Source organism: Saccoglossus kowalevskii, chromosome 21, assembly GCF_978046115.1.
Source record: "Saccoglossus kowalevskii chromosome 21, keSacKowa6.1, whole genome shotgun sequence".
Classification (NCBI taxonomy): domain Eukaryota; kingdom Metazoa; phylum Hemichordata; class Enteropneusta; family Harrimaniidae; genus Saccoglossus; species Saccoglossus kowalevskii.
The window spans coordinates 6,212,459-6,239,365 of NC_140661.1; the positions used below are offsets into that span (position 1 = coordinate 6,212,459).

A 26,907-nucleotide genomic window follows, 5' to 3' on the forward strand; every position below is an offset into this window, starting at 1 on the left:
CGGAAAACTTTACAGCATTCATATCACAATTTACGATATTCCATCAATATTTTATGACTCTTCCATCATGTATTATCTACATTCTAATCAACTTTTACATTTCTTTTTTAGAGTACCAAAGTTTTAGGACTTTTCATTTAACTTTTTTCACCTTCCACTTTACAACATTTCAGCTGAAAGTCCCAACCAATCTAACTTTTCTACCAATTGTTACAGACAGGAGCATCAACATTAAACAAATCATAACCAGCAACCCTACAACATATGACATTTCCAGCAATACATTCAGCAGTTTTTCTAGCTGCCATATTTGGATTATACATATTTGTGCGCTACATATCCGTATACTCCAAATATGGCAGCTAGAAAAACTGGTCCCCATTTTCATGGTTGAGCCAATCTTTCTAATTCTATAAATTTTTAAACCATTTTAGAAAAACTTAGTTTTTTGACAAAAAAACATTAATGAGCCAAAAAGCACCCTCAATGTCAATTTTTTGGGTCCAGTTTAAAAGAACATGAATCCACAAACAATTCACCCAGAATTTAGTTTCTACCCTCTGCACCATTGAGGGCGCTGTTTCTGTGGGGTAGATTATATTTTAAGTTTCAAGATTATTCATTTATTTAGGGAATATAGGATGGCATACTGTCCTTTATAGTGCGTTATAAATCACCAGTATCAGAATTAGAGATTTTTACAACACAATAATGTAAATTTGTCATCACCAGTAAATTTATTTCAACAAAAAGCCCCAAATTTGTTTTATTCTGCTGATGGTTATTTACAAATAACAATAATGCCCCCCCCCCTCCCTGGTAATAGCCTTAAAGAAGGGTAGAGACAAAATTACATGTTTGGCTTTGCTTCACACAACATTTTGCCATAGACCCTTCTCATTCAATATGGCTCTGTGGAGTGATTCATTCTTGTTTGAGTTGTGCACAAATAGGAAAACGCAATCAAGTCTATTATTAAAGCAAACATCCCTGTCCATTCCCAGTTACTGTAGAATACTTTATTTTTGCTTGGAATTTATTTTCGCTATTTTCGCTGAAGGGATGATTCCTTGAAAATAAAATCCAGCGAATATACTTTTTTTCTTATATTTCACATTAAACTCATCAAAAATCAGTGAAAATAAATTCCATACAAAATGCCCAAAAAGCCTTTTCAGTGAAAATTAATTCCAGCAAAAATAAAGTATTCCACAGTATTTAATAAGGGGTAGTACTTTTAATACTCTGAAATGCACAAAAAATGTACACTGATATACATCAGAGTTACTCCACTGAGTGAATAGCATTTCAGTTGAACAAAGAATCTTCACACCCGCTCACAATGCATGTGACAAAGTAGTACAAATCTACAACAGTATTTAAAAAAAATGAGAAAATTTCATCCACATTTTTTGAAAAATTAATCCAAGTACAAAAACCATATACCAAGTGTTATTTATGATTACTATATTTATTTCACAATTAAATTTTTTATTTTGTTTTACATAAAGCAAGATTAAAATTTGACACTATTCCCAGGTTTACATATGCATACAAACACTATAATGCTGTTGAATTTTGAGATCTTTGGCAGTTACATTACTAATGAAGAGAATGTATTGTGACTAGAAACTTGTTGCAAGACCATACACATGATGGATTTTACTACAATAGATTATACGAGAATCACTTCCCTACTACACGGATAAAGGTATATTCCCACTTTGCCAATATTTATTTGGATCAGTGTCAATATTCAAATTTGTTCTTGTTCAAGAACCATAGGAGAACCATCAGTTTGATCAATAGGAACCCCCACTTTGATATTCAGAGCAGTGGGAAAATCATAAATTTATAAGCACCCACATGTTAAGTAATAAGATTACTGATCCTGCCCAGAAGGTGGTATCATACATCTCTTTAAGCTGTTTGATTCATTATATCAATAACAAATGACATAAAAAACAACAGTCTTCAGCCAGTTTTGTTATCTCAATAATTTTCAATAATAGTTTTTAGAATGCCTCAAAGAATATTCCAATAGCTAAAATGACTCACAAAAGCGATTGAAGTTTCTCTCGTCAATCAACATGACTCAGTCTAGACATACTCAATTTGTATAAAGTGCTGTTGATCAAAAGTTTCATTGAAGTCTCCACAAGAAACCATACTTCACGGCAGTAACACTCATGAACAAGGAAAGTAGTTGCAATGTCTTATTAGCAGTTTCCAGACATCTGGGTTAAGTACACCTTAACATTCCTCTCCGGTAACAGATGATGGTCCTTTCATGTCCCACTGGTATTAAACTCAACATACACTAGTGGCCATGTAAACACACTTTCCAGTAGTACAGAAGATTTCATTATCTGAATGATTGAATGCCAAATATGTACAATCTGCTCTTCTGCATTGATCCCTACTATAGTAACAAGTGCTTCTTAAACACTGAACATTTGATAAATTTATTATTTTTTTTTTTTACATCTTGGTAAGAAATCTGAACAAGAAAGACTACATATAGAATATCAAAGTAATTAGGGTAACTGTTTTCAACAAGTCGAAAATAGCAAAGTCAACAGGGAAGCTAAAAATTCATCCATTGTTTTATTATATTTTGGTAAGAATTCAATTATTTATTTATTTTTCAATTTGATAAGTGCAAGTTTTAGGAAGCACTTGTTTGAACATAATATCATTTGTGTTTTGGACAGTTTACTGATTTTGAAGAATAGCTACAGGGAAACATTTTCAACAAACAGGGAAATATTTTCACCAATATTTGTTCTCCCCTGATGAGTTTAATTAAGCTTTATTTCAGGTTCAATTCATTTGCACTGAAAACTGTATTTTTGTATTGTGAGTACTGGTAATGTATTTTAGCCACTTAGTGCAATAAACTATGTAAAAATAAAACTATTTAACATATGCAAAAGTGATATTTTGTAGTCCTTAAAAACATGCATGCATGGCTTAAAATTACTGGGTGGCCAAAAATTACCAATTTCAAGCCAGCATTAGAAAGATCAGAAGTTATAAGGTAATAATAGTGAATGAGTAAAATTAATTTTAAAGAATGTTACATCACTCTTTGGTGGATATTTCTGTGAATTGTCAGTATCTCAAATAGGAAAGTGTGAAACTTCAATAGGTTCCCATTTTGTGCATTGCATCATGGGGAAATACATCATCTTGAAACAAGAATTGGCAAATCAACTTTGTAAATGAAATTTGTATATTTAAAACTTAACTACACTTGTATTTATGACCGATAATTTGTTATTCCCTTAAGTTTCACAAGCCTTTTTCAGCAACAACACAAGTATCGTACACCAGGGTTGTTAACCCTGAAAGTTATGTGATTATTGCTGAATTGAATAGATAGTTTATTCAAGATAATGAGAATTCATGAGATAAGATTAAGATTAGCCTAATCCTTGTAACAACTGGATACCAAGGTACCAGATTACAGGATATTCAAATTTCCCTTCTTTGAATAAATAGAATAAAATATTATTTTTTTTTCATATTGAATAAAATAAAACACATTTTGACAGAATTAATAACTGTACACCTCGATCACAGACGAAATAAGACAACACCTAAAAATTTAAAATTTAGTCAAGTTCATACACAGTATCCTAAGCGACCCTTCCATTATACATTGCAAAAACATTTTACAATTAATCAAAATTTTGGAATGTTTGTTTTTTGTTTATGTCTGTATGGTAAGGTCACACTGCAACAAATACATGTACATCATGATGTGAACCCCGCTTGTCTTTTTCTTTCACATCGCAGGATTCTTAAACATCACCGCCTGCAAGCATTACGATATGCACAAATCTGCACACATTACTGCTGTTTTATAACAAACTTGACTAATGCATTGCAGTAATACTGAAGTTCAAGGCTTTCAATTCACTGAGGGTAAAAATACAGGTCTGGGGGTAGAGACCATGTATAAAAAAATTTTATGTAATGTAAAGAATTTATTCATATGGACGTTGAGGGCGCCAAACACAATAAAGTGTGTTCCTGGAGACCAGTATATGGACTTGCCCAAGACAGTTAAATATGTACCTACTTTTTTTTGGGGGGGGGGTGGATTCTATAGAGATTGTTCAGTCTTTCTGCAACTTTGAGGGTTAATACGGTTACATAATATATTTCCCCTAAATAAAAGTTTTTTTTATAGAAAATATGCACTTGGAAAGTTTTTTTGTCGTTTTTTGTTTTTGTTTTAAATATATGTTAAAAAAACTTCTTTGCATTGACTTCTTGTTTATGTCTGAAAGAGAAACAAAGAAACAAATTTTAGTAACATATTTGATATTGATTTTATTGGAAAGGTCATAAAATGTAACTATGCTTCTGGTCATTTTTTGTAAGTTTGTGGTCAGAAATTTAAAAAAAATTAAATTTTCATGAATAATCAAATAAAAGATCAATTTTTACATTAAAAAAATAAATAAATAAAAAAACATGCATATGCACACATCAATATTGGAAAACAAATTGAGCAAAAACTTTTCTTGACCTAATATTCCAATAATGAGTATGCAGTTAGATGTGGTAGCAGAGTAAATATCATTAGATTGATTTGTACAAGTATGTACAGTGGATTCGGAATAAAATATGGCGTCACAGGACAACAAATATGATCAGATATCAAAGTTGGTACTCACTTATATGAAATATATCCTAGAATAACTACGATTTGTAATATCATAAAAAAATAGAAATGACCAGCACTCAAGCAGTTAGGTAATTCTGGCAGATCTGGACAGGTTGGTAGTCTAGGCTGTAGAAAAAAAAAGGTTATTTCTGAGAAAAAGCAAGACAAATTAACAATATGTCAAAATAACATACATAATTTGTACATAATTTGGTGACAGTTGATAGAATTGCTTGAGACAAAACAGCCCAAAATGCCAATGAAAAATGTTAGGACTCACAAATAACAAAATGAGACTATTTAATTAGCATGCAAAGTAGTCAAGTAATGTGTGAATGGAAATTTTGAACTTTTACCAGACATCTAAGTACTTGAGCAGCAAGCATGTAACAAGTTCATAGATCAGCCTGTTAATGCTATATATACACAATAGATATTTTCCTTACTTCTGGTTTACTTGTTAAATATGATATATCTTTTTTCACTAATTTTAAATTATCTTGTAGTTCATTTACTAATAATTTAAAATCTAGTCCATCTCCTGCTCGGCCACCCTGGCCTTGATTCAAGTGAATTGCACCAGTTTTTTGCTGGACATCATTGACTATTGACCTGTGGAGAAATTAAATGTGCTACATATCATCTAAGAAAAAGGCTTGAAATGTGACTTTAAGTGTACTACATGATTTTGTACAAAAATATGACAAACAAGCTTCAGTCTGTAAGTTAGGTCACCCGAGCAAACAAGTCAATTAACTTTTTCGTTTGTCATTTTGAAATGCGACCTTCCATTTTTCCCAAGTATAACCAAATTACAAAAATAATTTAATTTTGTTAAACTATATTTAACTAATTTCCTGAATGTTACTGGTTTAGTATTAATATGAGCTCTTCATTTTATTCTTATTGAGAACACTATAGCAATGCTATATCGTGAAAGTGTATTGGTCACAAAGGATCTTTAAGGTGAAAGATAATTTACTACCGAGTACCGGTACATACTCTGACAACTACGGTACAATAAAGTCAGCAACATACTGTATCAAAACAACAATACCGTCAATTACATGTTCTCATCCATATTGCATCTTTAAACATTTGATATTTCACCACAGCTTACCTAATATCTCTAACACTTTGTGATATTTCTCTCTGTGTATTGAGTACATTATCTACTTCATGGCGTTTAATAGTATCTATCATTTGAGGTGTACCACCTCCACCTCCCCCCATATGTGTTCCACCACCAGATTGAACAGATGATAAAGTTGAAAGTGTACGCTCCTGACGCCCAATAATTTCATCTAGTTTTCGGTTCAATTCTCTGTCAAAGAAGGTGATGAAAAATATTAATAAATTCCATAATTAGTTAGAAAATGAAGTACTACACAAAAGAAAGAAAAAAAACAGTGAAAAGAACCAGTACACCAAGTGGTTATTTTTCATGTAAGCGTTCACACAAGACATTTTATAAGAAGGACAGTATTTACCTACATTTCCTGAGAAGGCTAGGTATGCTTTTACATACATGTACATTTCCTGAGAAAGCTAGGTATGCTTTTACATGTGACTACATTTCCTGAGAAGCCTAGATGTGCTTTTACATATAAGTACATTTCCTGAGAAAGCTTTTACATGTGACTACATTTCCTGAGAAGCCTAGGTGTGCTTTTACATGTGATTACTTCCTGAGAAAGTTAGGTATGCTTTTACATGCGACTACATTTCCTGAGAAGCCTAGGTGTGCTTTTACATGTGATTACTTCCTGAGAAAGCTAGGTATGCTTTTACATGTGACTCCATTTCTAGAAAAGCCTAGGTGTGCTTTTACATGTGACTACATTTCTAGAGAAGCCTAGGTGTACTTTTACATGTGACTACATTTCTAGAGAAGCCTAGGTGTGCTTTTACATTTGATTACTTTCTGAGAGAGCAAGGTACACTTTCATTGTTGCATTGTGTGGCATAGATTACCTGATTGTTTGGTGAATTCCATGCTGTTCCTCATAAATTAATCTTAAATCACGAACATTAGGATCTTCAAACTGGAAAGCAAACAAACAGAAATACAGATTACAATAACAATATATCACTACCAATAATCAAGTTTTGCCATTCAAATAAATTATCAAATAGTTTCAAGCAAATAACTTACATCTTCAACGCCTATTCCTGCAACTCTTTCTGGATGAAGTTTTCTGAATCTATAAAATAAAACCATTTATAAATACATAAACATATTACTAACTATATTTGTATAACAAACCATACACTCTTTATTACATGATATGTGATAGTTATGTATGATAGTTACTGTAAAATCTGTATTAGAAACCATGGCTTCTATTAAAATGTTACAATACAACAGGGGGGATGCGGCTTCTATTAGAGCATCTACATATGAAAAACAGTGAATTTGTGGTTCACAATTATTCAAAAAGAATGGATGCAACTTCTATTAGGGGTGTGGCTACTAATACAGATTTTACGGTAATTCAGAGAACACAATCACACTGACACAACATACAACACAAGTGAAAATAAAATCCAGCAAATGTACCTTATATATGAATATGGAATGACTCAAAGAGTTATTTCATCAAAAATTAATTCCAGCTCAAATAAAGTATTTTACAGTATATAGCACAACACATCCAGAACATCAAAACATACATTGTATACAGTAACACAACTTAACTGAGACACAAAACTTGCACAACATGTTACATAACACCCTTGACTCTTGTATGACATACAACCCACATGATAAAACATCATACACGCAAGTTACATGTATGTGTATGAAGGTTAACGCTTTGGGCAGGACAATCTTAAACACTGGCTATATGTACCGGTATACAGTCAGACTTTACAATCACAAAGGTAGTGAACCATAATCTATAAAAATAATCAGCAGTATATCGTAGCTAACTGTTATATAATATAGTGAAATTAAGGTATACAAATTAAGATTGTTTTGCAAAGGGGTAAAATACCAGGAGAAAAGAGAAAATAATTTGAGTGATTAGAGGCGTATTATTTTCACTGGCTTGACACTGCCCTCACATATCTTGCATGCCATGGACATGCAACCATATCTATCTGAAAGATCACTCTGGGTCATGTTTTGGCACTTTTTTCTCAACATTGTTTGCACAATCAACTGTTTTCACATCCACGCCCAGGGTCAACACGTCAGTTTTATCATACACTAATTCGATGTACAATTACTATCATCAAAATTATTAATTGACAAATTTTTAAAAACAAAAGATATATATTAAATATGTTCTACTTCAAGGTGTTCAAAAAAAGTATAAATTTGTATCCTTTTCATTTGCACTCAAATTTTTTAACAAAACATAGAATGGAAATCCTTATTGTCAAGCAATTTAAAATTAAAAAATATGAATTGTAAAATGCAGCATCACTTTTCATCACTGTTGATTCCTATCAGATCTCAATGCCAGCGACGATTTCAACAAAAGATGAATGTCAATCTTTTTTACCCACATAAACATAACTACAGGCATGTAGCAATGAATTAATGTGCATTAAAGCAGTGCATATAGATCAGGACATGTCTTCAGTTAATGTGAACAGAATTAGAAAACATCACTATTTGTGAATTCATGTCTTTCATTAGATAGCTAGCTTGACCCTGAGTCACTACAAGCTGGCCAAATCGACAATTCAGTTACGTAGTTTTGAATTTTGATGCCGATTTGCAGCACCAAAAGATCACCCAGGTGCAGAAACATCGCATCGCCTGACTTTACAGTGGGAGATTTTTCAGATAAATGCGATACTATTAAAATCACCATAGAAAGTACACATTATGAATACAATGTAAAAATATACATACTCTTCTTTCTGTTTCTGTAATTTTTCATAGTACTCGTCGTATTCTCTGGTGAATTTTTGTCTTTCTTCCTCAGTAATACGACCATCTGGTTTGGGCTGCATGGAACATAAAAAAATAATAATATAATAACATGTTCTGTACCAAGGAATAATTATTTATGTGTTTTACCAGCATTGCATTAGTAAAGAAAAGCGAATAATTCTTTGTTTCCATTTTGGCCGTAACAAATGAATGACATGTATTGAAGGTCGGAGGTTAATATTTCAAGATATGTATTATAGATGTGATTGCGATAATAAAGTGTATCTATTCTTCATTTTCATTTTAATTTAATTAAAGTAGTTAAATTGTAGTAAGATGGCAAAATGAATACTGTGCAATACTTTATTTTTGCTGGAATTAATTTTCGCTGAAAAGGCTTTTTGGGCATTGTGTAAAGAATTTATTTTCACTGATTTTTGACGAGTTTAATGTGAACTATATGAAAAAAAGTATATTCACTGGATTTTATTTTCACGTAATCATCCATACAGCAAAAATGGCGAAAATAAAGTATTCTACAGTATTAATTAGCGACCAGCACTCGAACCAGGCTGGGCAGAACTCTGCATAGGAATATATGCAAAATGATATAAAAATTTGTATGCAGATTTATGCAAATTATGCTGCCCGGACACATGTATCCCTGACAAGTAGCACAGCAGTTTTTCAATGGTAGCATTCAGGACTGTGAATGTTGTCAGTCTATATTCAACTGAGTTATTCTCTCCATGGCTATTCAGGCCTGTTTATTTATAGCTATTTGGAATGTGAAATAAAAGTGGAGGGAATATGGAACAAACAAAGCACTGTGTATGTATAACTTACCAGTTCACTAGCAGGTACTGTAAGACTATGTGTCAGTAACTTCAAAGCATCATGGTCATCTGAAGGCAAAGAGGAAGAAAATGTATACAAAATGTTTTGACTACTCAAATCACTCGTAATATCAGTTTTACTTTAATGATGTGAGACAAGGAAATCAATGAAAGTGACGACAAGAGACTTGAAAGCATTTCAATTCAAATGTCTGGGGAGAATACATAAAGTCAGATGGCCATATGCATGGTGTCATACTCAAAGAACACAAAATAGATTTGCAATGAAGTCAAATGCAGGAGATCAAAATGGATTGACCATCTGCTAAGAATGGAGGATATCTGGCATTGCATGAAGGGCATTACTTGGGCACCAGAGAGCAGAAAAGTAGAGTCTCCTAAAAACAACATGCAAATGGTAGACAGTAGTTTTGTCATATTTTAAAAATCCAGCTTACATACAGTAAACGCAATTTTTGAATTATGTGTGTTGCTACCGTTAAAGTCCTAATATAAACCGCATACGTAATAGTAACCGCACCCCCAATTCCGGCTTCGGGGTTAAAGAGCTCATAACATAAATTGAAAACTTGAAAAGTACCTATTACTAACCGCACCCCCAATTCAACAAGACCGTGACTAACTTCATTGTTTCAACGAGCTGTTCCAAAACGGCATTGTTCCTAATCCTATTCTTTGTTTCGACAACATGCCTAAAAATATTCACACCTATTTATTGTTCAGCGGTGATAAGATGTCAGACAGGCAATGAAACTGCTTTTGTTCTGGCGGCGACCTCTGTCAATACTCTTTCTGAATACGTCTGTGTTTCGTAAGTTTTAGACAATGAGCTTTTATCACCGTAAAAGTGTTAAACTGAGCATTGAAGAATAGTTTATCTGTCGAAAACAAATAATTTCTTGATTTAAAAAAAAAATCATGCCGTTTTCCCATGGAAATCAAAGGCAAAAGATCGCACTACATTATCGGTAAATCGCTTCCGTGCTGCGTTCACCATGAGGTCGCTGAACTGTCATTAACATATTTAAATGAGCTATGTAATTTAGACACGTGGGCACCATCCAGCATTTTGATTGGTTAATTAGCGACTTGACCTATCCGGTCAATAATACGTCACATGAGCATCCAAAAGCATGGCGGATATCGTATCAGCTGTTTACATGTGACTGAAATCATTCGCTTACGGGGAAACTAAATTGAATTTTACTTGCATTTTATAACAATTCAACGAATTTATTTTTCGTGCGTTATTGTAATCACTACTAAATAATAATCACCAATATCAACACTTCGAAAACAAGTAAGTTATTCACTTGTGACCAGCAGCATGGCCGGATCGAGCTACCGTTATGTGATCATTTGCTACTAAGCAGTGCATTCGTGTTTTTATTTGAAACTTCTGTTAGAATATACTTTTCGTTACCAAGAAAATTAAAAAAATAAATGCATATTACATTAAAAATACTGAGTATTTTTTGTATCATGTGGAATTTTTTTTTGATTGACTGTAATTTTTCAACATTTCGTAACGCCTATTTTAAAACCAAAATAAGGCCTTTCACTCTTCCCCGACGCCTATTCAAGAGATTGTACGGTGTATTGTTTGTTTTGTGCATGTGTTGTGGACAAAAAATGACCACGCCCATTTAGTGATTGCAATATGTACGTAATAGAAACCGCACCCCGAACTTGAGCTTTTGATCCCAATTTTTAAATTGATACAATGTAATATAAACCGCGGTTTATAATAGGACTTTAACGGTATTAGAAATTAACTTGTAATAGAAAAAATACAGTAACAGTCTAATTGTTTCTTATTTTATTTAGATAATCAGTGATACATTGAATATGTGTATTAATTTGTTTGAAATGTTTTAAACTTGTGTGTAGTTGCATCGCTCTTTGAGCAATAAGTTTTGTAAGTAAATAACTGTCAACCATCAACCATCACAAATTATGCAAATAATATGCAAAGATTAATCAAACTAGTATGGTAGTATAAATTTCAATAAGAACTCACACAAAATAGCTTACCTGCTAGCCCACCAGTGGCAGCTGATATTCCAAAATACCCATTAGCAGGTAGAATGACATTTTCTGCTCTCATGCATAGCTCATAATTCATATCACTTTCAGTCATACCATTGTTAAACCATAACTACAAACAAAATACCAATGTCATGATGGTTCTTTGACAATTGATCAAACAAATTATAGTGAAACTGGTCTAAACCCAAATCCTGTGAAAACCCTAAAGTTTTTCAGTCTAAAATCCATTTGGTTTATTAATTCACTGTATTCTGTTACTTTGCTTTATGTTCGGTTTTAATTTTGCTATTTTCACCGATAAGTAAAATTCAATAAATGGAATACACATGCAAAATAACATTAAAACCTAGTTAACTTGTTCAAAACATCAAAATAGTGAAATAAATGATTTTACAGTAACATTAAAGAAAAAAATACAGACTTACAGTTAGTGTATTTTTATAGTATTCAACTTTGGCTCTGACTGGGTATGGTTTATTTCTGAAATCTCGCAAACATCCACCAAGTTGTTGTGTCTGGCCATCAGAGTTATGGTCATAGTTTTTGGAGCCATCATTAAGCATTGTTAAGATAAAAGGATTATTTCTCTGATTGTCATTATCAAAGGAATCAAAGAAGACACCAAGACCATTCCATCTATCAGTACTACCATATACAGGACCTTCTCTGCCTTTATCTGTTCTATACCAAAATGCCTACAGAAAGAAAGACGGTATAACAAATTTATAATGAAAGAATCTAAATATATCACCATAGAGGGTGCTATACCATTGTTAGAAGAAGAAGGGAAATGTAAACTTACCAGTCCATCAGCGCCAACTCTACCCCTTCCGGACACTCTAAATATAAGCTCTACTTCCCAATGTGGAAAAGGAACTACATTTTTAGTCCATACGTAACCTGCAATTAAAAAATAGCACAATGTTTAAGATATGAAACCACCAAGCTATGACAGTCTTCATTCCATTCACCTAGAGACAGACACGTGTATGGACTACGGCAAATAATTGATAAGAAACTAAGAAAGATGTGATACAAAATATAACCTTGGCCAAAAAAAATTACTTCTACCAAGAAAATCAAAAGCAAATTCACACCCTAAAAACAAACATCTTTTAAAAGTGATTTAATTTGCAGAAGAGTTCAGACTTTAAATTTCTATACTCTTATTGATCCAAACATGCAGGCTTCTCGGCGCTTTACTTTGGACCTCGGCGCTATGTGTTCCGATCTCGGCGCTTGATTTCATATTTGACATGCCAATATCAGATGTAAAAAAGCTTTGTTCGCCAGGCTGGTCAGCCCCGACCGTCACTCAAAATTAGTGACCACAACCGAAACGCTACCGACCAGGACTATTGTCCGATTGTTATTATAATTATGTACTATGCATTTTTTCTGGGGAGAACCCTGACATGTAGATCACTTTTCATAACCAGTGTATCCATGTTTCCATAGTTTTTTTGTTTTTTTTCATTCACAGAGCTACATTGAACCTTGCTAAAGTACAATATATCAACCAAGTCGCATTATGGCTATTTACATGTACTTGGTAGTCTCCTTTCATCAATATGGTGGTGACATTTGCATAATCTATTGCCGCAAGTGAAATAAGCTTGTACATGCATTAACTGATTACATTTAAAAAAAATTTCATGATTTGAAAATCATGATGGCACGGCTTAGGATAATACATCCATATAATCCCCCTCAGAGTACTGTAATCAAATATTGCTACCGACAAGTACATACATGTATAAGATATTTTTGAGGTATTGGTGTGACAGTACAAATTATATGTTACGTATTCATGAACAGACATGACACAACTATTATAATAATAAGTCATACAAATCACTAATATTTGACAGCATCACATCATATATATTATTATATTTATTTAGTATATGGGAACTCATAGCCATTTCTTGGTATTACAACGGGGAATCTTGTTGGACATTGAACCAATGTATATGTTATTTCAATGTGGAAACCAGGCTTGTCTCCAGCAAAAGACAATCTACATAATCTATATAGACAACCTATATAGACCACTCCAAAAATGTATGTACATGTAATATTATTTTAATAGGGGGATATAATATCCGAGTGTGACACAGGAAGTTAAATATTATACACATTATTTTAGAAGAAGTATTAATTTAGACTGACTAACAATATTTTCAATAGGATTGATTACTCATACATGTTTATATGTTACATGTATACTCCATTGATATCCCGACCAAAATGGTCATTACTGCGACCACAATTCAAAAGAGAGGACTAAAAATGATTCTTGAGTCACCAAACAGGAAAAGTGAGAAAATAACTTGGTGAATGTTGAGTGTTTGTTTAAACATTTTTTTTTTCAAAATGTGTAGGTACATCTATTTCAACATTTGCATACAGTCTGAGTTACAGTCATTTGCATACAGTCTGAGTTACAGTCATTTGCATACAGTCTGAGTTACAGTCATTTGCATACAGTCTGAGTTACAGTCATTTGCATACAGTCTGAGTTACAGTCATTTGCATACAGTCTGAGTTACAGTCATTTGCATACAGTCTGAGTTAGTCATTTGCATACAGTCTGAGTTACAGTCATTTGCATATAGTCTGAGTTACAGTCATTTGCATACAGTCTGAGTTACAGTCATTTGCATACAGTCTGAGTTACAGTCATTTGCATACAGTCTGAGTTACAGCATTTGCATACAGTCTGAGTTATAGTCATTTTCATACAGTCTGAGTTATAGTCATTTTCATACAGTCTGAGTTATAGTCATTTTCATACAGTCTGAGTTATAGTCATTTGCATACAGTCTGAGTTATAGTCATTTGCATACAGTCTGAGTTATAGTCATTTGCATACAGTCTGAGTTATAGTCATTTGCATACCGCCTGAGAGAATCATTTGCATACAGCCTGAGAGAATCATTTGCATACAGCCTGAGTTAGTCATTTGCATACAGCCTGAGAGAGTCATTTGCATACAGCCCGAGAGAGTCATTTGCATACAGTCTGAGTTAGTCATTTGCCAATCTGATTAAAATCTGATGTAGTGTACGGGCTTTAATTATTTTGGCTATAAACTTATTTTAATTTTATTTTTATTACCTTTGTTATTAATGCCCTTTTATCTCATTATTTTACTTTGATTTTGATTTTGTGATTTTTTTTTAATTCCGCCCTACCTACATCTGATCCGACGCCTATGTAACGAGATTTCAACGAGACCCACTATCGACGATTTTAGTCAACGAATCACATACCTCCTTCTATAGCGTACATGATGACGTCACCGGGTGGCAAACACACTCAAATAAAATGGCGGATTATACCGACGTTAGCGACCGTGAATAACACGGCTTTTCGGTAAGTTTATCATTGTCAAATGCAACGAAAGTCATTTTTATGTTAATATTGTGACTCGAATGGTTCGACTTTAGATCGTTATTCCGCATAGTTATTCTGGGAGTGTTGATTTTGTTTCCACCGGTTCGACCGAACACCAGTGTCTTTTTCCAGTCGCCTGCCCTGGAGACGGGTGATGTTTTGTTGACGATCGGGCCAAAATCGTCTACGGTATTGAAGCTGTAAATAGTCATCAAATTGTATCAACATTTTGTACATTATACAATAACTCTTTATTAAAGTAATTGAGCTGATTTGGACTGGAATAAAATATTTTTTATTTGGAACACATCGCAATTGATCAGGAAATATTTGTTTGCTCCAATTTTCTGCGTCGATGCCGTGGGCCGGTGACCGTTATACAATTTAAAATCAGTTTGCATTGTTTACTATAAGCTGTTTACAGTGTTCTAATCATTACGATTTACTTATTTTTTTGCTTCCATTCTAGATAATTATGCTCAGTGATGTAAAATTGAAGCGATGACTGAATGAACGAACCTTGGCTGGCGAAGATGTATCTGGAAGTGTACACATTTGTTGGAAGTGAAAAAAATATTCAATGTAATGACAAAAATTGTAAAATGCTGTGGAATTTCTTTTGCAAATAAAAATATACTAGCAATTTTCTATTAATGGTTTATTCAAGTGGGCAAAATATAATGTACAGAAAGATTGCCCGTATACACTGAAAAGTAAGCAACCGACAGCCTGTATAAAAGGGGGTCTGTGATTGGCTGTTACTTACGCGAGATTTGAACGGGACATACATAGGCGTCGGATCAGATGTAGGTAGGGCGGAATTAAAAAAAAAAAAATCTCAAAATCAAAGTATAATAATAAAATAAAAGGGCATCAATAACAAATATAATAAAAAAAAATTAAAATAAGTTTATAAGCCAAAATAATTAAAGCCCGTACACTACATCAGATTTTAATCAGATTGGTCATTTGCATACAGTCTGAGTTAGTCATTTGCATACAGTCTGAGTTAGTCATTTGCATACAGTCTGAGTTACAGTCATTTGCATACAGTCTGAGTTACAGTCATTTGCATACAGCCCGAGAGAGTCATTTGCATACAGCCCGAGTTAGTCATTTGCATACAGCCCGAGTTAGTCATTTGCATACAGCCCGAGTTAGTCATTTGCATACAGTCTGAGTTACAGTCATTTGCATACAGCCCGAGAGAGTCATTTGCATACAGCCCGAGTTAGTCATTTGCATACAGCCTGAGAGTCATTTGCATACAGCCCGAGAGAGTCATTTGCATACAGCCCGAGAGAGTCATTTGCATACAGCCCGAGTTAGTCATTTGCATACAGCCCGAGTTAGTCATTTGCATACAGTCCGAGTTAGTCATTTGCATACAGTCTGAGTTATAGTCATTTGCATACAGTCTGAGTTATAGTCATTTGCATACAGTCTGAGTTATAGTCATTTGCATACAGTCTGAGTTATAGTCATTTGCATACAGCCCGAGAGAGTCATTTGCATACAGCCAGAAAGTCATTTGCATACAGCCGGAGTTAGTCATTTGCATACAGTCTGAGTTACAGTCATTTGCATACAGTCTGAGTTACAGTCATTTGCATACAGTCTGAGTTACAGTCATTTGCATAGTCTGAGTTACAGTCATTTGCATACATATATTTTTTGTCTTTTTTGCACAATTGATATTCACTTGTCCTAGAGAAGGGCAATACACATGTTGGCATGGGTTGTTTTATCTACAAACTAAAGGTAAGTATGTTAAACCCTCTTATCACATGACCTTCAGACTGTCAAAACAACATGTTTTCATTTTCTTTGCAAATTGAGAGAATTGCACTTATAGGTGAAAAACAATTGTACAGCCATAGGTGACACTTAAAGATATCAATCTAGTGTACATACAAGGTTGCACACAAATAATCATTCCTGACAACATAAATGACTATTTCAATTCCCCTGGTAATAATGGTATAGCCTATTTAACATACCAAAGGTCAAAGGTGAAAACAGACCCTGGATGGTACTGGGTAATAGTTTATAATAAACAACTGTGACCATATTGCATCTACATGTACAAACGTAGTCTTTTCACAAAGTGATTGAAAGTCAGCATGTAAAGTAAATTGTTAAATTTTTATCAATGCTAATTGTTTGCTATTCTAAAGCGCTGAAGTCGTCACTCTCAATTGTGTGTGATATACATGTAGGTTTCATGCAATACATGCTGTCTGTATAAATGACATTCAAATGGCACAAACGTGGCACTTTAATGGTGTTCGCAAAAACTATTCACAGAAATTATTAATACAAACTCCTCCGGCTTAACCAGTGAAAGGCTCATTAGGTTAAATTTGATGATTTTTTCCTGATTCATGAAAATATGTGAAACGAAAGAGATTTACTGAGTTTAATATAGTAACCACTGGTCTCAATTCTATGTTTCTAAGTGTACTTGCGTCTGTGGACGACACTGCTACAGAAATTAACACCACTGAAGTTCATCAAAATGAACAATATACACTTTCCATCAGATGTTGATGAGATTAATATTCTACAAGAGATTCAGTACTTTGGCAATTTATCATTACATTTATAGAATGCGACAACATGTAATTTTAATCATGGTTTGCTAAATATTACATGTCAAAATATTGTGCAAGTTGGAAGGGATAATACAGGGAATAATACAGAAAATGATACATGTAGATGGGAGTATAACACATACTTGGCTGCATATGGCATCAACTGCATCAGCACAGCGGGTTAAATTTTCGTCTGACATTAGGGTGACATTAATGTTATTCATTGAATGGGACTGAATGCGGTAAGACTTGTCTTTCACAGGATGTAAATCAAGACATCAATAGCCATGGAAAAAGCAGGTGCAAATATATAACAATTTACTTCCTATTAAAACTGACAATAGCTGTTTAGGAAACAATTTGACTTTTTTACTGTAATTTTGATTCACTGTAATATGCATGTCAGACAGCATATACATGTATACCTGTATATCATGTATCACACAGACTCAATAGAATTTATTACATGGAGAAATGAATGAATGAAATTATTAGAATCTAATACTGTAGACCACTTCAATTTTGTGAGAAAAGTTCTCACGTACTTTTGTAGCAAAGAAATCTTCTCTGGGGTCCTACGACAATGTATCAATCTCAAAAACTTCCAGCAGCGAGAATTGAACAGTTTACAGTACTTTAGAATGACTAATTTTCACTGGGTTTAAATTTCGCTGATTTAGCATTTCAGGCATATTCAATGGGTTTTAAATTCACGGTTTTATCATTCAGATAATGTGTTCTATGCTAAATTTTACATATTCAATGGGTTTTAATTGAGCGCATTTTCCAGTCAGTAAAATAAGCAAAATTAAAACCCAGTGAATAATTAACCCTTTTACAGTATATTAAGTATACATGTACGATGTAGTACCGATGGTACACTTCTTTAATTTCACATAAACAAATTATCGTTTATTCAGCAATTTTTTTGCAAAGATTTGTCTACACAAATGTCATCAAATCATAAATAATTTTTGGTAGCAATAATGTTTTGCACATGCAAAGTTAAGTTTATTTGGCAAGTTCTCTATTCTCAATAAGTCTACATCCTTGAAAGTTTAATTCATTGGTGGCCAAATATGTGAAGAGATGTTTTCAAAATAATATGTTACACTTGTAACACATGTACACTTATATTCCTGTATACAATAGTATATTTACTGCCAATCACTGATGACCACGTCATCCTATACATTTAATTGCTTTGTTATATACTAGCATTTTCAAACCTTGGATTTTAAACTAGGGGGTACACAGAGTATAAAACAGTGATTTCAAGGATCATGGATTTTTCATGAAACAATTCTATTGCAATTTTAAATACTCAAGATTTAATTCAGCAGCAAATAAGTTACTAATATGGCCGAGCTTGTTTTCATCAATCAGATCGGAAACATGCCCATGCCATAACCAATATATCAAGTGGAATGCAAACTTCGACATTTGGAATAGGTGTTGCAACGCATGAAACTGCTTGGAACTTCATTTTATTTTTCGATTTTCAGAAAATGTCACAATGATAATACAACAATTTGGCTATCAGAATCCACAGATAATAAAAATAACAGTGTCAGTATTAAGATCAATAACTAAGTAAAGATTATGCAACAATTTCAGAAACCAGTTATAGAATGATGCCCTGAGTGATTGATGTCATTCAGCTCATGTGTTGTAATCTCAAAACCTTGTATGCATGTCAGTCCCTTGTTATTCTAAACATGTACTTAAATGTACATTGCACAGAGAAACATGGAGCCCAACAACAACACATGACTAAATTAAACGCACATGTAAGTAAGTGCATATCACACCCATCACACAAATGTTCAGACAATTGATAGCAATATACTAACATGACTTCACTGACCTAAGAGATGGGGAGAGCATTATGGTAGAGATGGGGAGAGCATTATGGTAGAGATGGGGAGAGCAATATGGTAGAGATGGAGAGAGTAATATGGAAGAGATGGAAAGAGCATTATGGTAGAGATGGGGAAAGTATTATGGTAGAGATGGAAAGAGCATTATGGTAGAGATGGGAGAGAATTATGGTAGACATGGGGAGAGTATTACGGTAGAGATGGGGAGAGCAATATGGTAGAGATGGGGAGAGTATTATGGTAGAGATGGGGAGAGCATTATAATGGTAGAGATGGAGAGAGCATTATGGTAGAGATGGGGAGAGCATATGGTAGAGATGGGGAGAGCAATATAGTGGAGATGGGGAAAGCATTATGGTAGAGATGGGGAGAGCATTATGGTAGAGATGGGGAGAGCATTACGGTAGAGATGGGGAGAGCATTATGGTAGAGATGGGGAGTGCATTATGGTAGAGATGGGGAGTGCATTATGGTAGAGATGGGGAGAGCATTATAATGGTAGAGATGGAGAGAGCATTATGGTAGAGATGGGGAGAGCATTATGGTGGAGATGGGGAGAGCAATATGGTAGAGATGGGGAGAGCATTATGGTAGAGATGGGGAGAGCAATATGGTAGAGATGGGGAGAGCATTACGGTAGAGATGGGGAGAGCATTATGGTAGAGATGGGGAGAGCAATATGGTAGAGATGGGGAGAGCATTATAATGGTAGAGATGGAGAGAGCTTTATGGTAGAGATGGGGAGAGCATTATTATGGTAGAGATGGAGAGAGCTTTATGGTAGAGATGGGGAGAGCATTATTATGGTAGAGATGGGGAGAGCATTATTATGATAGAGATGAGGAGAACATTATGGTAGAGATGGGGAGAACATTATGGTAGAGATGGGGAGAACATTATGGTAGAGATGGGTAGAGCATTACGGTAGAGATGGAGAGAGCATTATGGTAGAGATGGGGAGAGCAATATGGTAGAGATGGGGAGAGCATTATAATGGGTAGAGATGGAGAGAGCATTATGGTAGAGATGGAGAGAGCATTATGGTAGAGATGGAGAGAGCTTTATGGTAGAGATGGGGAGAGCATTATGGTAGAGATGGGGAGAGCAATATGGTAGAGATGGGGAAAGCAGAATGGTAGAGATGGGGAGAGCATTATGGTAGAGATGGGGAGAGCATTATGGTAGAGATGGGGAGAGCATTATGGTAGAGATGGGGAGAGCATTATGGTAGAGATGGGGAGAGCATTACGGTAGAGATGGGAAGAGCATTATGGTAGAGATGGGGAGAGCATTATGGTAGAGATGGGGAGATCATTATGGTAGAGATGGGGAGAGCATTACGGTAGAGATGGGGAGAGCATTATAATGATAGAGATGGAGAGAGCATTATGGTAGAGAGGGGGAATGCATTATGGTAGAGATGGGGAGAGCAATATGGTAGGGATGGGGAGAGCATTATAATGGTAGAGATGGGGAGAACATTATGATAGAGATGGGGAGAGCATTATGGTAGAGATGGGGAGAGCATTATAATGGCAAAGATGGAGAGAGCATTATGTTAGAGATGGAGAGAGCATTATGGTAGAGTTGGGTAGAGCATTATGGTGGAGATGGGGAGAGCATTATAATGGTAGAGATGTAGAGATGGAGAGAGCATTATGGTAGAGATGGGGAGTGCATTATGGTAGAGATGGAGAGAGCATTATGGTAGAGATAGGGAGAGCATTATGGTAGAGATAGGGAGAGCATTATGGTAGAGATGGGGAGAACATTATGGTAGAGATGGGGAGAGCATTATGGTAGAGATGGGGAGAGATTATTCTGAAGGGTACACATTATATCCCAAGGCATAAATAAATAACATAACAAAGCACACAATAATGTATACATTCAATTCTACAATAATAATGTATTTATATTTAAATTGATATTTGCATAAATTTTGTATAAATAAGAGCGTAACATTGTACTTTGCCCTCAGGCATTATAGACACCATTATTTTTTTCACATGGTAAAATAGAAACATGGCATTTTTTCAATCTCATGCCGAATTAACTGCTTTATAAATGTACATTTCTAAAAGTCAAGGATAAAGACATCAGTCAATTTTTAAAGATACATAAAGCACTAAAACACGAGTATAACACTGATAATTTAAAAGTAGTCTGTTTTATATGGGTATAAAATTCTTTGTACCAGACTGAAACACTATTTACTTTCCTAGAATGGCATTTGTCTGTACATCACATGACAACAGCTGTATTAACACATTGCCTGCAGACAACACTTTTTTTCATTCATTTTGGCAGATGATATGTCAAAGTTATAATCCATCATCACAAGCAATCAATACTAACACTCACTGATTCCAGTAGACACACATGTAGCTAGAGTCTGAATCTCTGCAATAAACTGATTTATTATAATGATAATTTATTATAATTCCTATTAAACAAAACAGGTCAGTTTTGTAGATATAAGAAAATTATGCCGTATGTTGTTTTAAACAGAACAAACAGAGATTGCAACCACCTGTAGGAAGCCAATAAACACAGAATAGATGCACTGGAAAAACTGACAAAGTATTGTTAATATTTAAATAATTATCTAACTAGAATACTTAAAACTACCATCAAATGAACCATTTTGGAACCAAACGAGTGTACACATGGAGGGTAAAATGGTTTTCACACTGAGCACAGCAGAACACAGATAGACAGCTGTAAAATTTATTTCTACATATTTGCATGCTATTATAAATATACGGCATGTTACATGACATCTTACGTATTTTCACATCCTTATTTTGCTATCACAAACTAAGGTAATTTATAAAATACATTAGCATATTCGTTTTATTCGTAGTGCATGTGCTCATGTATATACTAGTAGCAGACGTTTGTGGTCAGAATAAATATTATTTTAATGATTCACTATACAACAAATATGATTTTTTGGCTGATACAGTTAAATGACAGCTGAATGCATGAAATTAAAACTCAGTGAATATTAAAATTTAACAATAAAATGTATTGTTTTCTCCAGTGAATTTAAAACCAAGTAACTAATCTGCAACCTAAAATCCAATTAAATGCAGTGCATATTTTCCCCTTTTCACAGTGGGTACTTCTATTTGAGGTGTGCCTCTAAACATTGAGGTACTTATACCTCCATGCTCTAAAAGAGCAAATTTGGTAATATAAATCTCTTAGCCCTTTAACAAATTCTGCACTACTTTTGCTATTCTAAGATACTGCCCTTGACTCGCACAACTCTTAGGTAACTGCCTCTCATGCCAGCATGTCCTCGCGCAATAGCAACATTTCACATCGTCTAGAGGTGGAAAGCAAGACACCCGTCACAAATTAGTGAGGTGAGGTCCTTACATGGCACAAGCTACATGTATTTGTCACCAGTGTTGATGAAAATAGTATGTATTGTGCCAGCTGTAGAAAACGTGCACATTGAATTGTCATTCAAATCAATAAATATTCATGTCATTATTATTAGTGAACAAGTCCAGTTCCAGGCACAAAATAGTTACCATGGTAACAGTTTAGTTATCTTTTATCCTCAAACAAAGATGGATTCATCACAGACAGTACATAATGTATATGGACCCAGCTATATAATTGTCATTGTACAATGTATTATACATGTATGGTGAATAATAAATACATGTATATATCACTGCTTATTTATATTTAGTATATAGTATTGTGATATATTATAGTTATACATATTACTGTAAATAGATATTAAGGGAAGCTGGCCTAGGTTGTTGAGGAATAAGCATGATGTGTTCTATTGCACTGCTCAAAATATAAAAATATGTAATTTTGTTTATTCATAAGTTCATTTCATGTTAAAAGGATAAAAATATGTAAATAAATATTTAGAGTCACTAGATGCTATACAGATTGTCTCTGAGGATGGATATATAATAGTTAAATAAAAAAAAAACAAGTTTTTGTTGTTTTTAGGACATAAGCCATGTTTTTTATATTAAGTACAAACCTCAGTATCTCAAATAGTATGAAAGTTACATATTATATCACATGGTTAAAAAAAAAATTAGAAAAAACAGTGAACTGTCACCTGCATTTAAACTAATGACAACTTGTTCATGTTGCTATTTTTATAAAGTTTTGAATAATACAGGAACACATTATTATAACTATTTTGACATTACATATTATCAGCTAGAATTGATAAAATATGCGCATATAAAACCAAAACCTTGTTAAACCCTCTTTAACTACACTTCACATAATGTGTAGGTGGCACACAAACCTTGACGTCAATATATTGAACAACGTCAGAAACACAGTACACTTAGATACAGACTAATTGTGTTTAGGGCAAGATGAATGAATAAATGTACATGTAATCACAAAGCTTATATTTAATTTATATATTTTTCACATTCATTTATTTACATTTCTCAGAAGGAATCAGTTTTTATGACACATTCGGTGTGCGATTTTAGCAAATATAGCAGTCACAATAGATTGTGTCAAATATGTCTATAATTAAGTAATTCTTTTAGTATATTAGTGAACACTATGTGATTTCATCATCTATCAGGGTTTTTTTTAAGAAAAACTGCTGAAATACATGCATAAAATTACAATTTAGCAGCACTTCCATAGCCCACAATGAAAACATTTCTTCATTAAACATAATAAAAAATAATGTCAATTTTGTAATCCTTTTGTAATACTTATAAAGTACAAAATGTTATGATGCAACACAAAATGTTAATTTGACTAATTTTTTTAGGTTACTAACTACATTTGTACATTAGGCAAATTGTCTGACAATTCTAAAAAAAATCAGGATATGTAACAAAATCAAATATTGTTTTATCACTTTATTACCCAAGCATTGTAGCAAAATATTTGATTATCTGATGGGTATATTCTACTGGTACATGGTACCTGTATATTTAATATAATTAAAAGTAAACTGAATCTGACATCAACCATCAACATTGCTATAATAGCATTAAGATACGCATACTGTCACATGAAAAAAGTAATTTTCCTTTTCCATGCTACATTCACCAAACAATAACTGAATAATAACTACAATGCATCCATGTACATATTAAATATCAAATATAAATGTTTTTAAATGATACACTAATAATGCTGCAACACACAAAGCGACATGCTACCAATCTTAGCATGATTTGATTGCTTGCTTGGATCAATGAGATCAAAATTGTAATTTTGAATTGCATAAAAAATGGCCTCTCATAAAGAAACCGTTTAATATTCATAGCTGCTTAAAAAATTATTCTTAAGCACTGAAATGGTTTATTCACTGGGGGTAATTCAGATGGTAATTTATTTACTGTTGTGTAATATAATAAAGTATATTTTGGCGGCTGGTTGAACTGAGCATGTGGCTATCGAATAAATTGATAATCTTCAGAATACTCAATGGACACTAACACAGATGGATTAATTTTTTGTATCACAGATGGTTTCTAAAATTGCAATTACAATGTGGATATATGTATAAACAATATACTGTGCATAGTGCACTGTAGAGGGAAAAATATTCCCTGGGTGTATTTTTGTGTATTTGATGTTTCAGGAACATACACTAGGTTTTAAATTCATTGCTTTGTGAAGCAGACATTCTGTTGTTTATTGTACATATTCTCTGAGTTTTAAATCAGTGAAACAAATGACAATAAAACACAGCGAATAATTAAGCCCTATACAGGATAAAGCAATAATGAATGAGAATAAAAAATGGCAATCAATGCATGTGTGTGTGGTAATCAATATAGATAACAGGTGGGAAGGGAAAATATAACAGGTGTCAGCATAACCAATAGGCATATATTTCTATTATATCACACATAAAATAATAACCATGACTGTTAATTATAATGACAAATACGATGTGCTTTTCATATTTATTAAGATATTCGGTAATTGACCAACAAATATTATAATTCTCTGATAATTAACATATGACAATATTTATATTTGTAACTTGTATTTTAAGAGACTTTGTGTCATAAGAGTTTAATATCTTACTTAATCCAGTCCATATTAGAGCTTAGCTGAAGGCTAGTCAGATGCAGTGACACAAAGGATAGGAAACGAGGTATAATAACATATTCAGAGTAGCCCACATAATGCTTGCTGTGTCAATGACAATATTGTGTATTATTAATAATGTATTCCCATTTCTGCAAGTTCCAGTAACAGTGTTCTAATTGTCATCATCATTTCTCAGTGTATAATTTATATTCAGCGAGGCAATTTTATTTTTTAAATAATGATAAAATACAAATATAAATAATTTTATTTTAAATATTATGGTGCCTTTTTTTTAAATAATAGTTTATTATATATTATATTGACAAACTGGTAGTTTTTTTTTTTTAAAAAGATCACGAAATATTTCAAATTAAATTAAAGACAATGTATTTTATTCGTCATTGTATGATAACACATGCGGGTTCAGAGGTGGTGTTAGAATAGATAACACATCATAGTCCCTGCTCAGTTCCACGTGTACCCTATATTATTAGGTTACGCACTACAGCTGTACATATACAATACACACCCGACGTGTTGCGTGTGCAGTCAGAATAAAAAAAAAGGTCCGATTTCGTGATAAGCAAAAAGACATAACACGGTTGATGACACACTCAGCTAAGAGGCGACATTTATTTCTAAGATGTTTAGAAGTGATAGCTAAAATAACCTCTCCCCCGTGAAGTGGGGAACACGTAACATATGGCACCCAGAACACTTACCTCTTTTGCTTCTCAGTGATGGTGTGACACGAATCTGATCTTCACTGGCTAAGGCGCCTGTTGGTAGTAGTAAAACAGATAATTTTTCAGTTTGAATCACGTTTAAATCAGCGATCGATCGAATATACGCTGGACAATGGAGGAGAGAGCGATCACAATAAAAAAACAATACTCACTTCCGCCAAATTCAAAGAATGGCACACTACCATCTTTCTGTGCCATATGAGGTCCCTTAAAACTAAACTTATATTCAAAACGCTTCAAGGGAAGCTCGGCTCCGGAGTCGATAACTATGAAGGCCAAAAATAATACGATGACTGCTATTCGACTACACACCGGCGACGCCATATTCGATTCTCGCACAGGAGTTAAATGACTTCGTTCCCAGATGTGTTGAGGAGAGCTCCGCCCTTTGGTACACTCGATATTAAAACAAACGATAACTTGTCTGAAACCGGTACTAACAGAGTCAAATATTTCCAATGATCTGCAAAGTTACCTGAAACTGGTCGGAATATGTTTTCCCAAATAAATGTCACAAAATATCGTTCGAAATCGCTAGAATCGACTAATAGGAATGCTGGGTAATTTGACTAAATAGGGTATGTGGTAATATGACGTTGGAGAAATGAATTTACAAACTCAAGATTTGCAGACGATGCCAACTTGGCGATTTGTGATTGGCTTAGCATGTTGATTATTTTCACAATGTATGTTTACAAACCGATAAACTTACAACGAATAGTTTATTTTGATAAGTGTCATTTGATTTGTTCAAA

At 33.7% G+C, this 26,907-nt stretch overlaps 1 protein-coding gene and 1 long non-coding RNA gene across 2 annotated transcripts; one reads left to right on the top strand and one right to left on the bottom strand.

The window, feature by feature from the left end:
- Positions 1 to 1,452: 1,452 nt before the first annotated feature.
- LOC102802334 (protein ERGIC-53-like) lies at positions 1,453 to 26,552 on the bottom strand. The gene is made up of 13 exons (XM_006824449.3): positions 26,305 to 26,552; positions 26,129 to 26,185; positions 12,273 to 12,370; positions 11,896 to 12,165; positions 11,456 to 11,579; positions 9,411 to 9,469; positions 8,544 to 8,638; positions 6,834 to 6,882; positions 6,653 to 6,723; positions 5,799 to 6,002; positions 5,125 to 5,290; positions 4,689 to 4,804; positions 1,453 to 4,291 (listed from the first exon to the last, which is right to left on the bottom strand). Exons 1-13 carry the CDS (start codon positions 26,474 to 26,476, stop codon positions 4,255 to 4,257), a joined length of 1,518 nt encoding a protein of 505 aa, XP_006824512.2. The 5' UTR covers positions 26,477 to 26,552; the 3' UTR covers positions 1,453 to 4,254.
- LOC146729597 (uncharacterized) lies at positions 14,645 to 15,512 on the top strand. Its single transcript, XR_014928046.1, has 2 exons — positions 14,645 to 14,848; positions 15,339 to 15,512. It is a non-coding gene; the product is annotated as an uncharacterized LOC146729597 (long non-coding RNA).
- Positions 26,553 to 26,907: the final 355 nt, after the last annotated feature.

Coding starts and splice junctions, on each gene's coding strand:
- LOC102802334 (XM_006824449.3), bottom strand. CDS start 26,476: ATGGCGTCGCCGGTGTGTAGTCGAATAGCAGTCATCGTATTATTTTTG. Junction 9,470..11,455: donor TGCCACTGGTGGGCTAGCAG/GTAAGCTATTTT, acceptor CTTTGCCTTCAG/ATGACCATGATGCTTTGAAG. Junction 4,805..5,124: donor ATTTAACAAGTAAACCAGAA/GTAAGGAAAATA, acceptor TTTTTTCTACAG/CCTAGACTACCAACCTGTCC.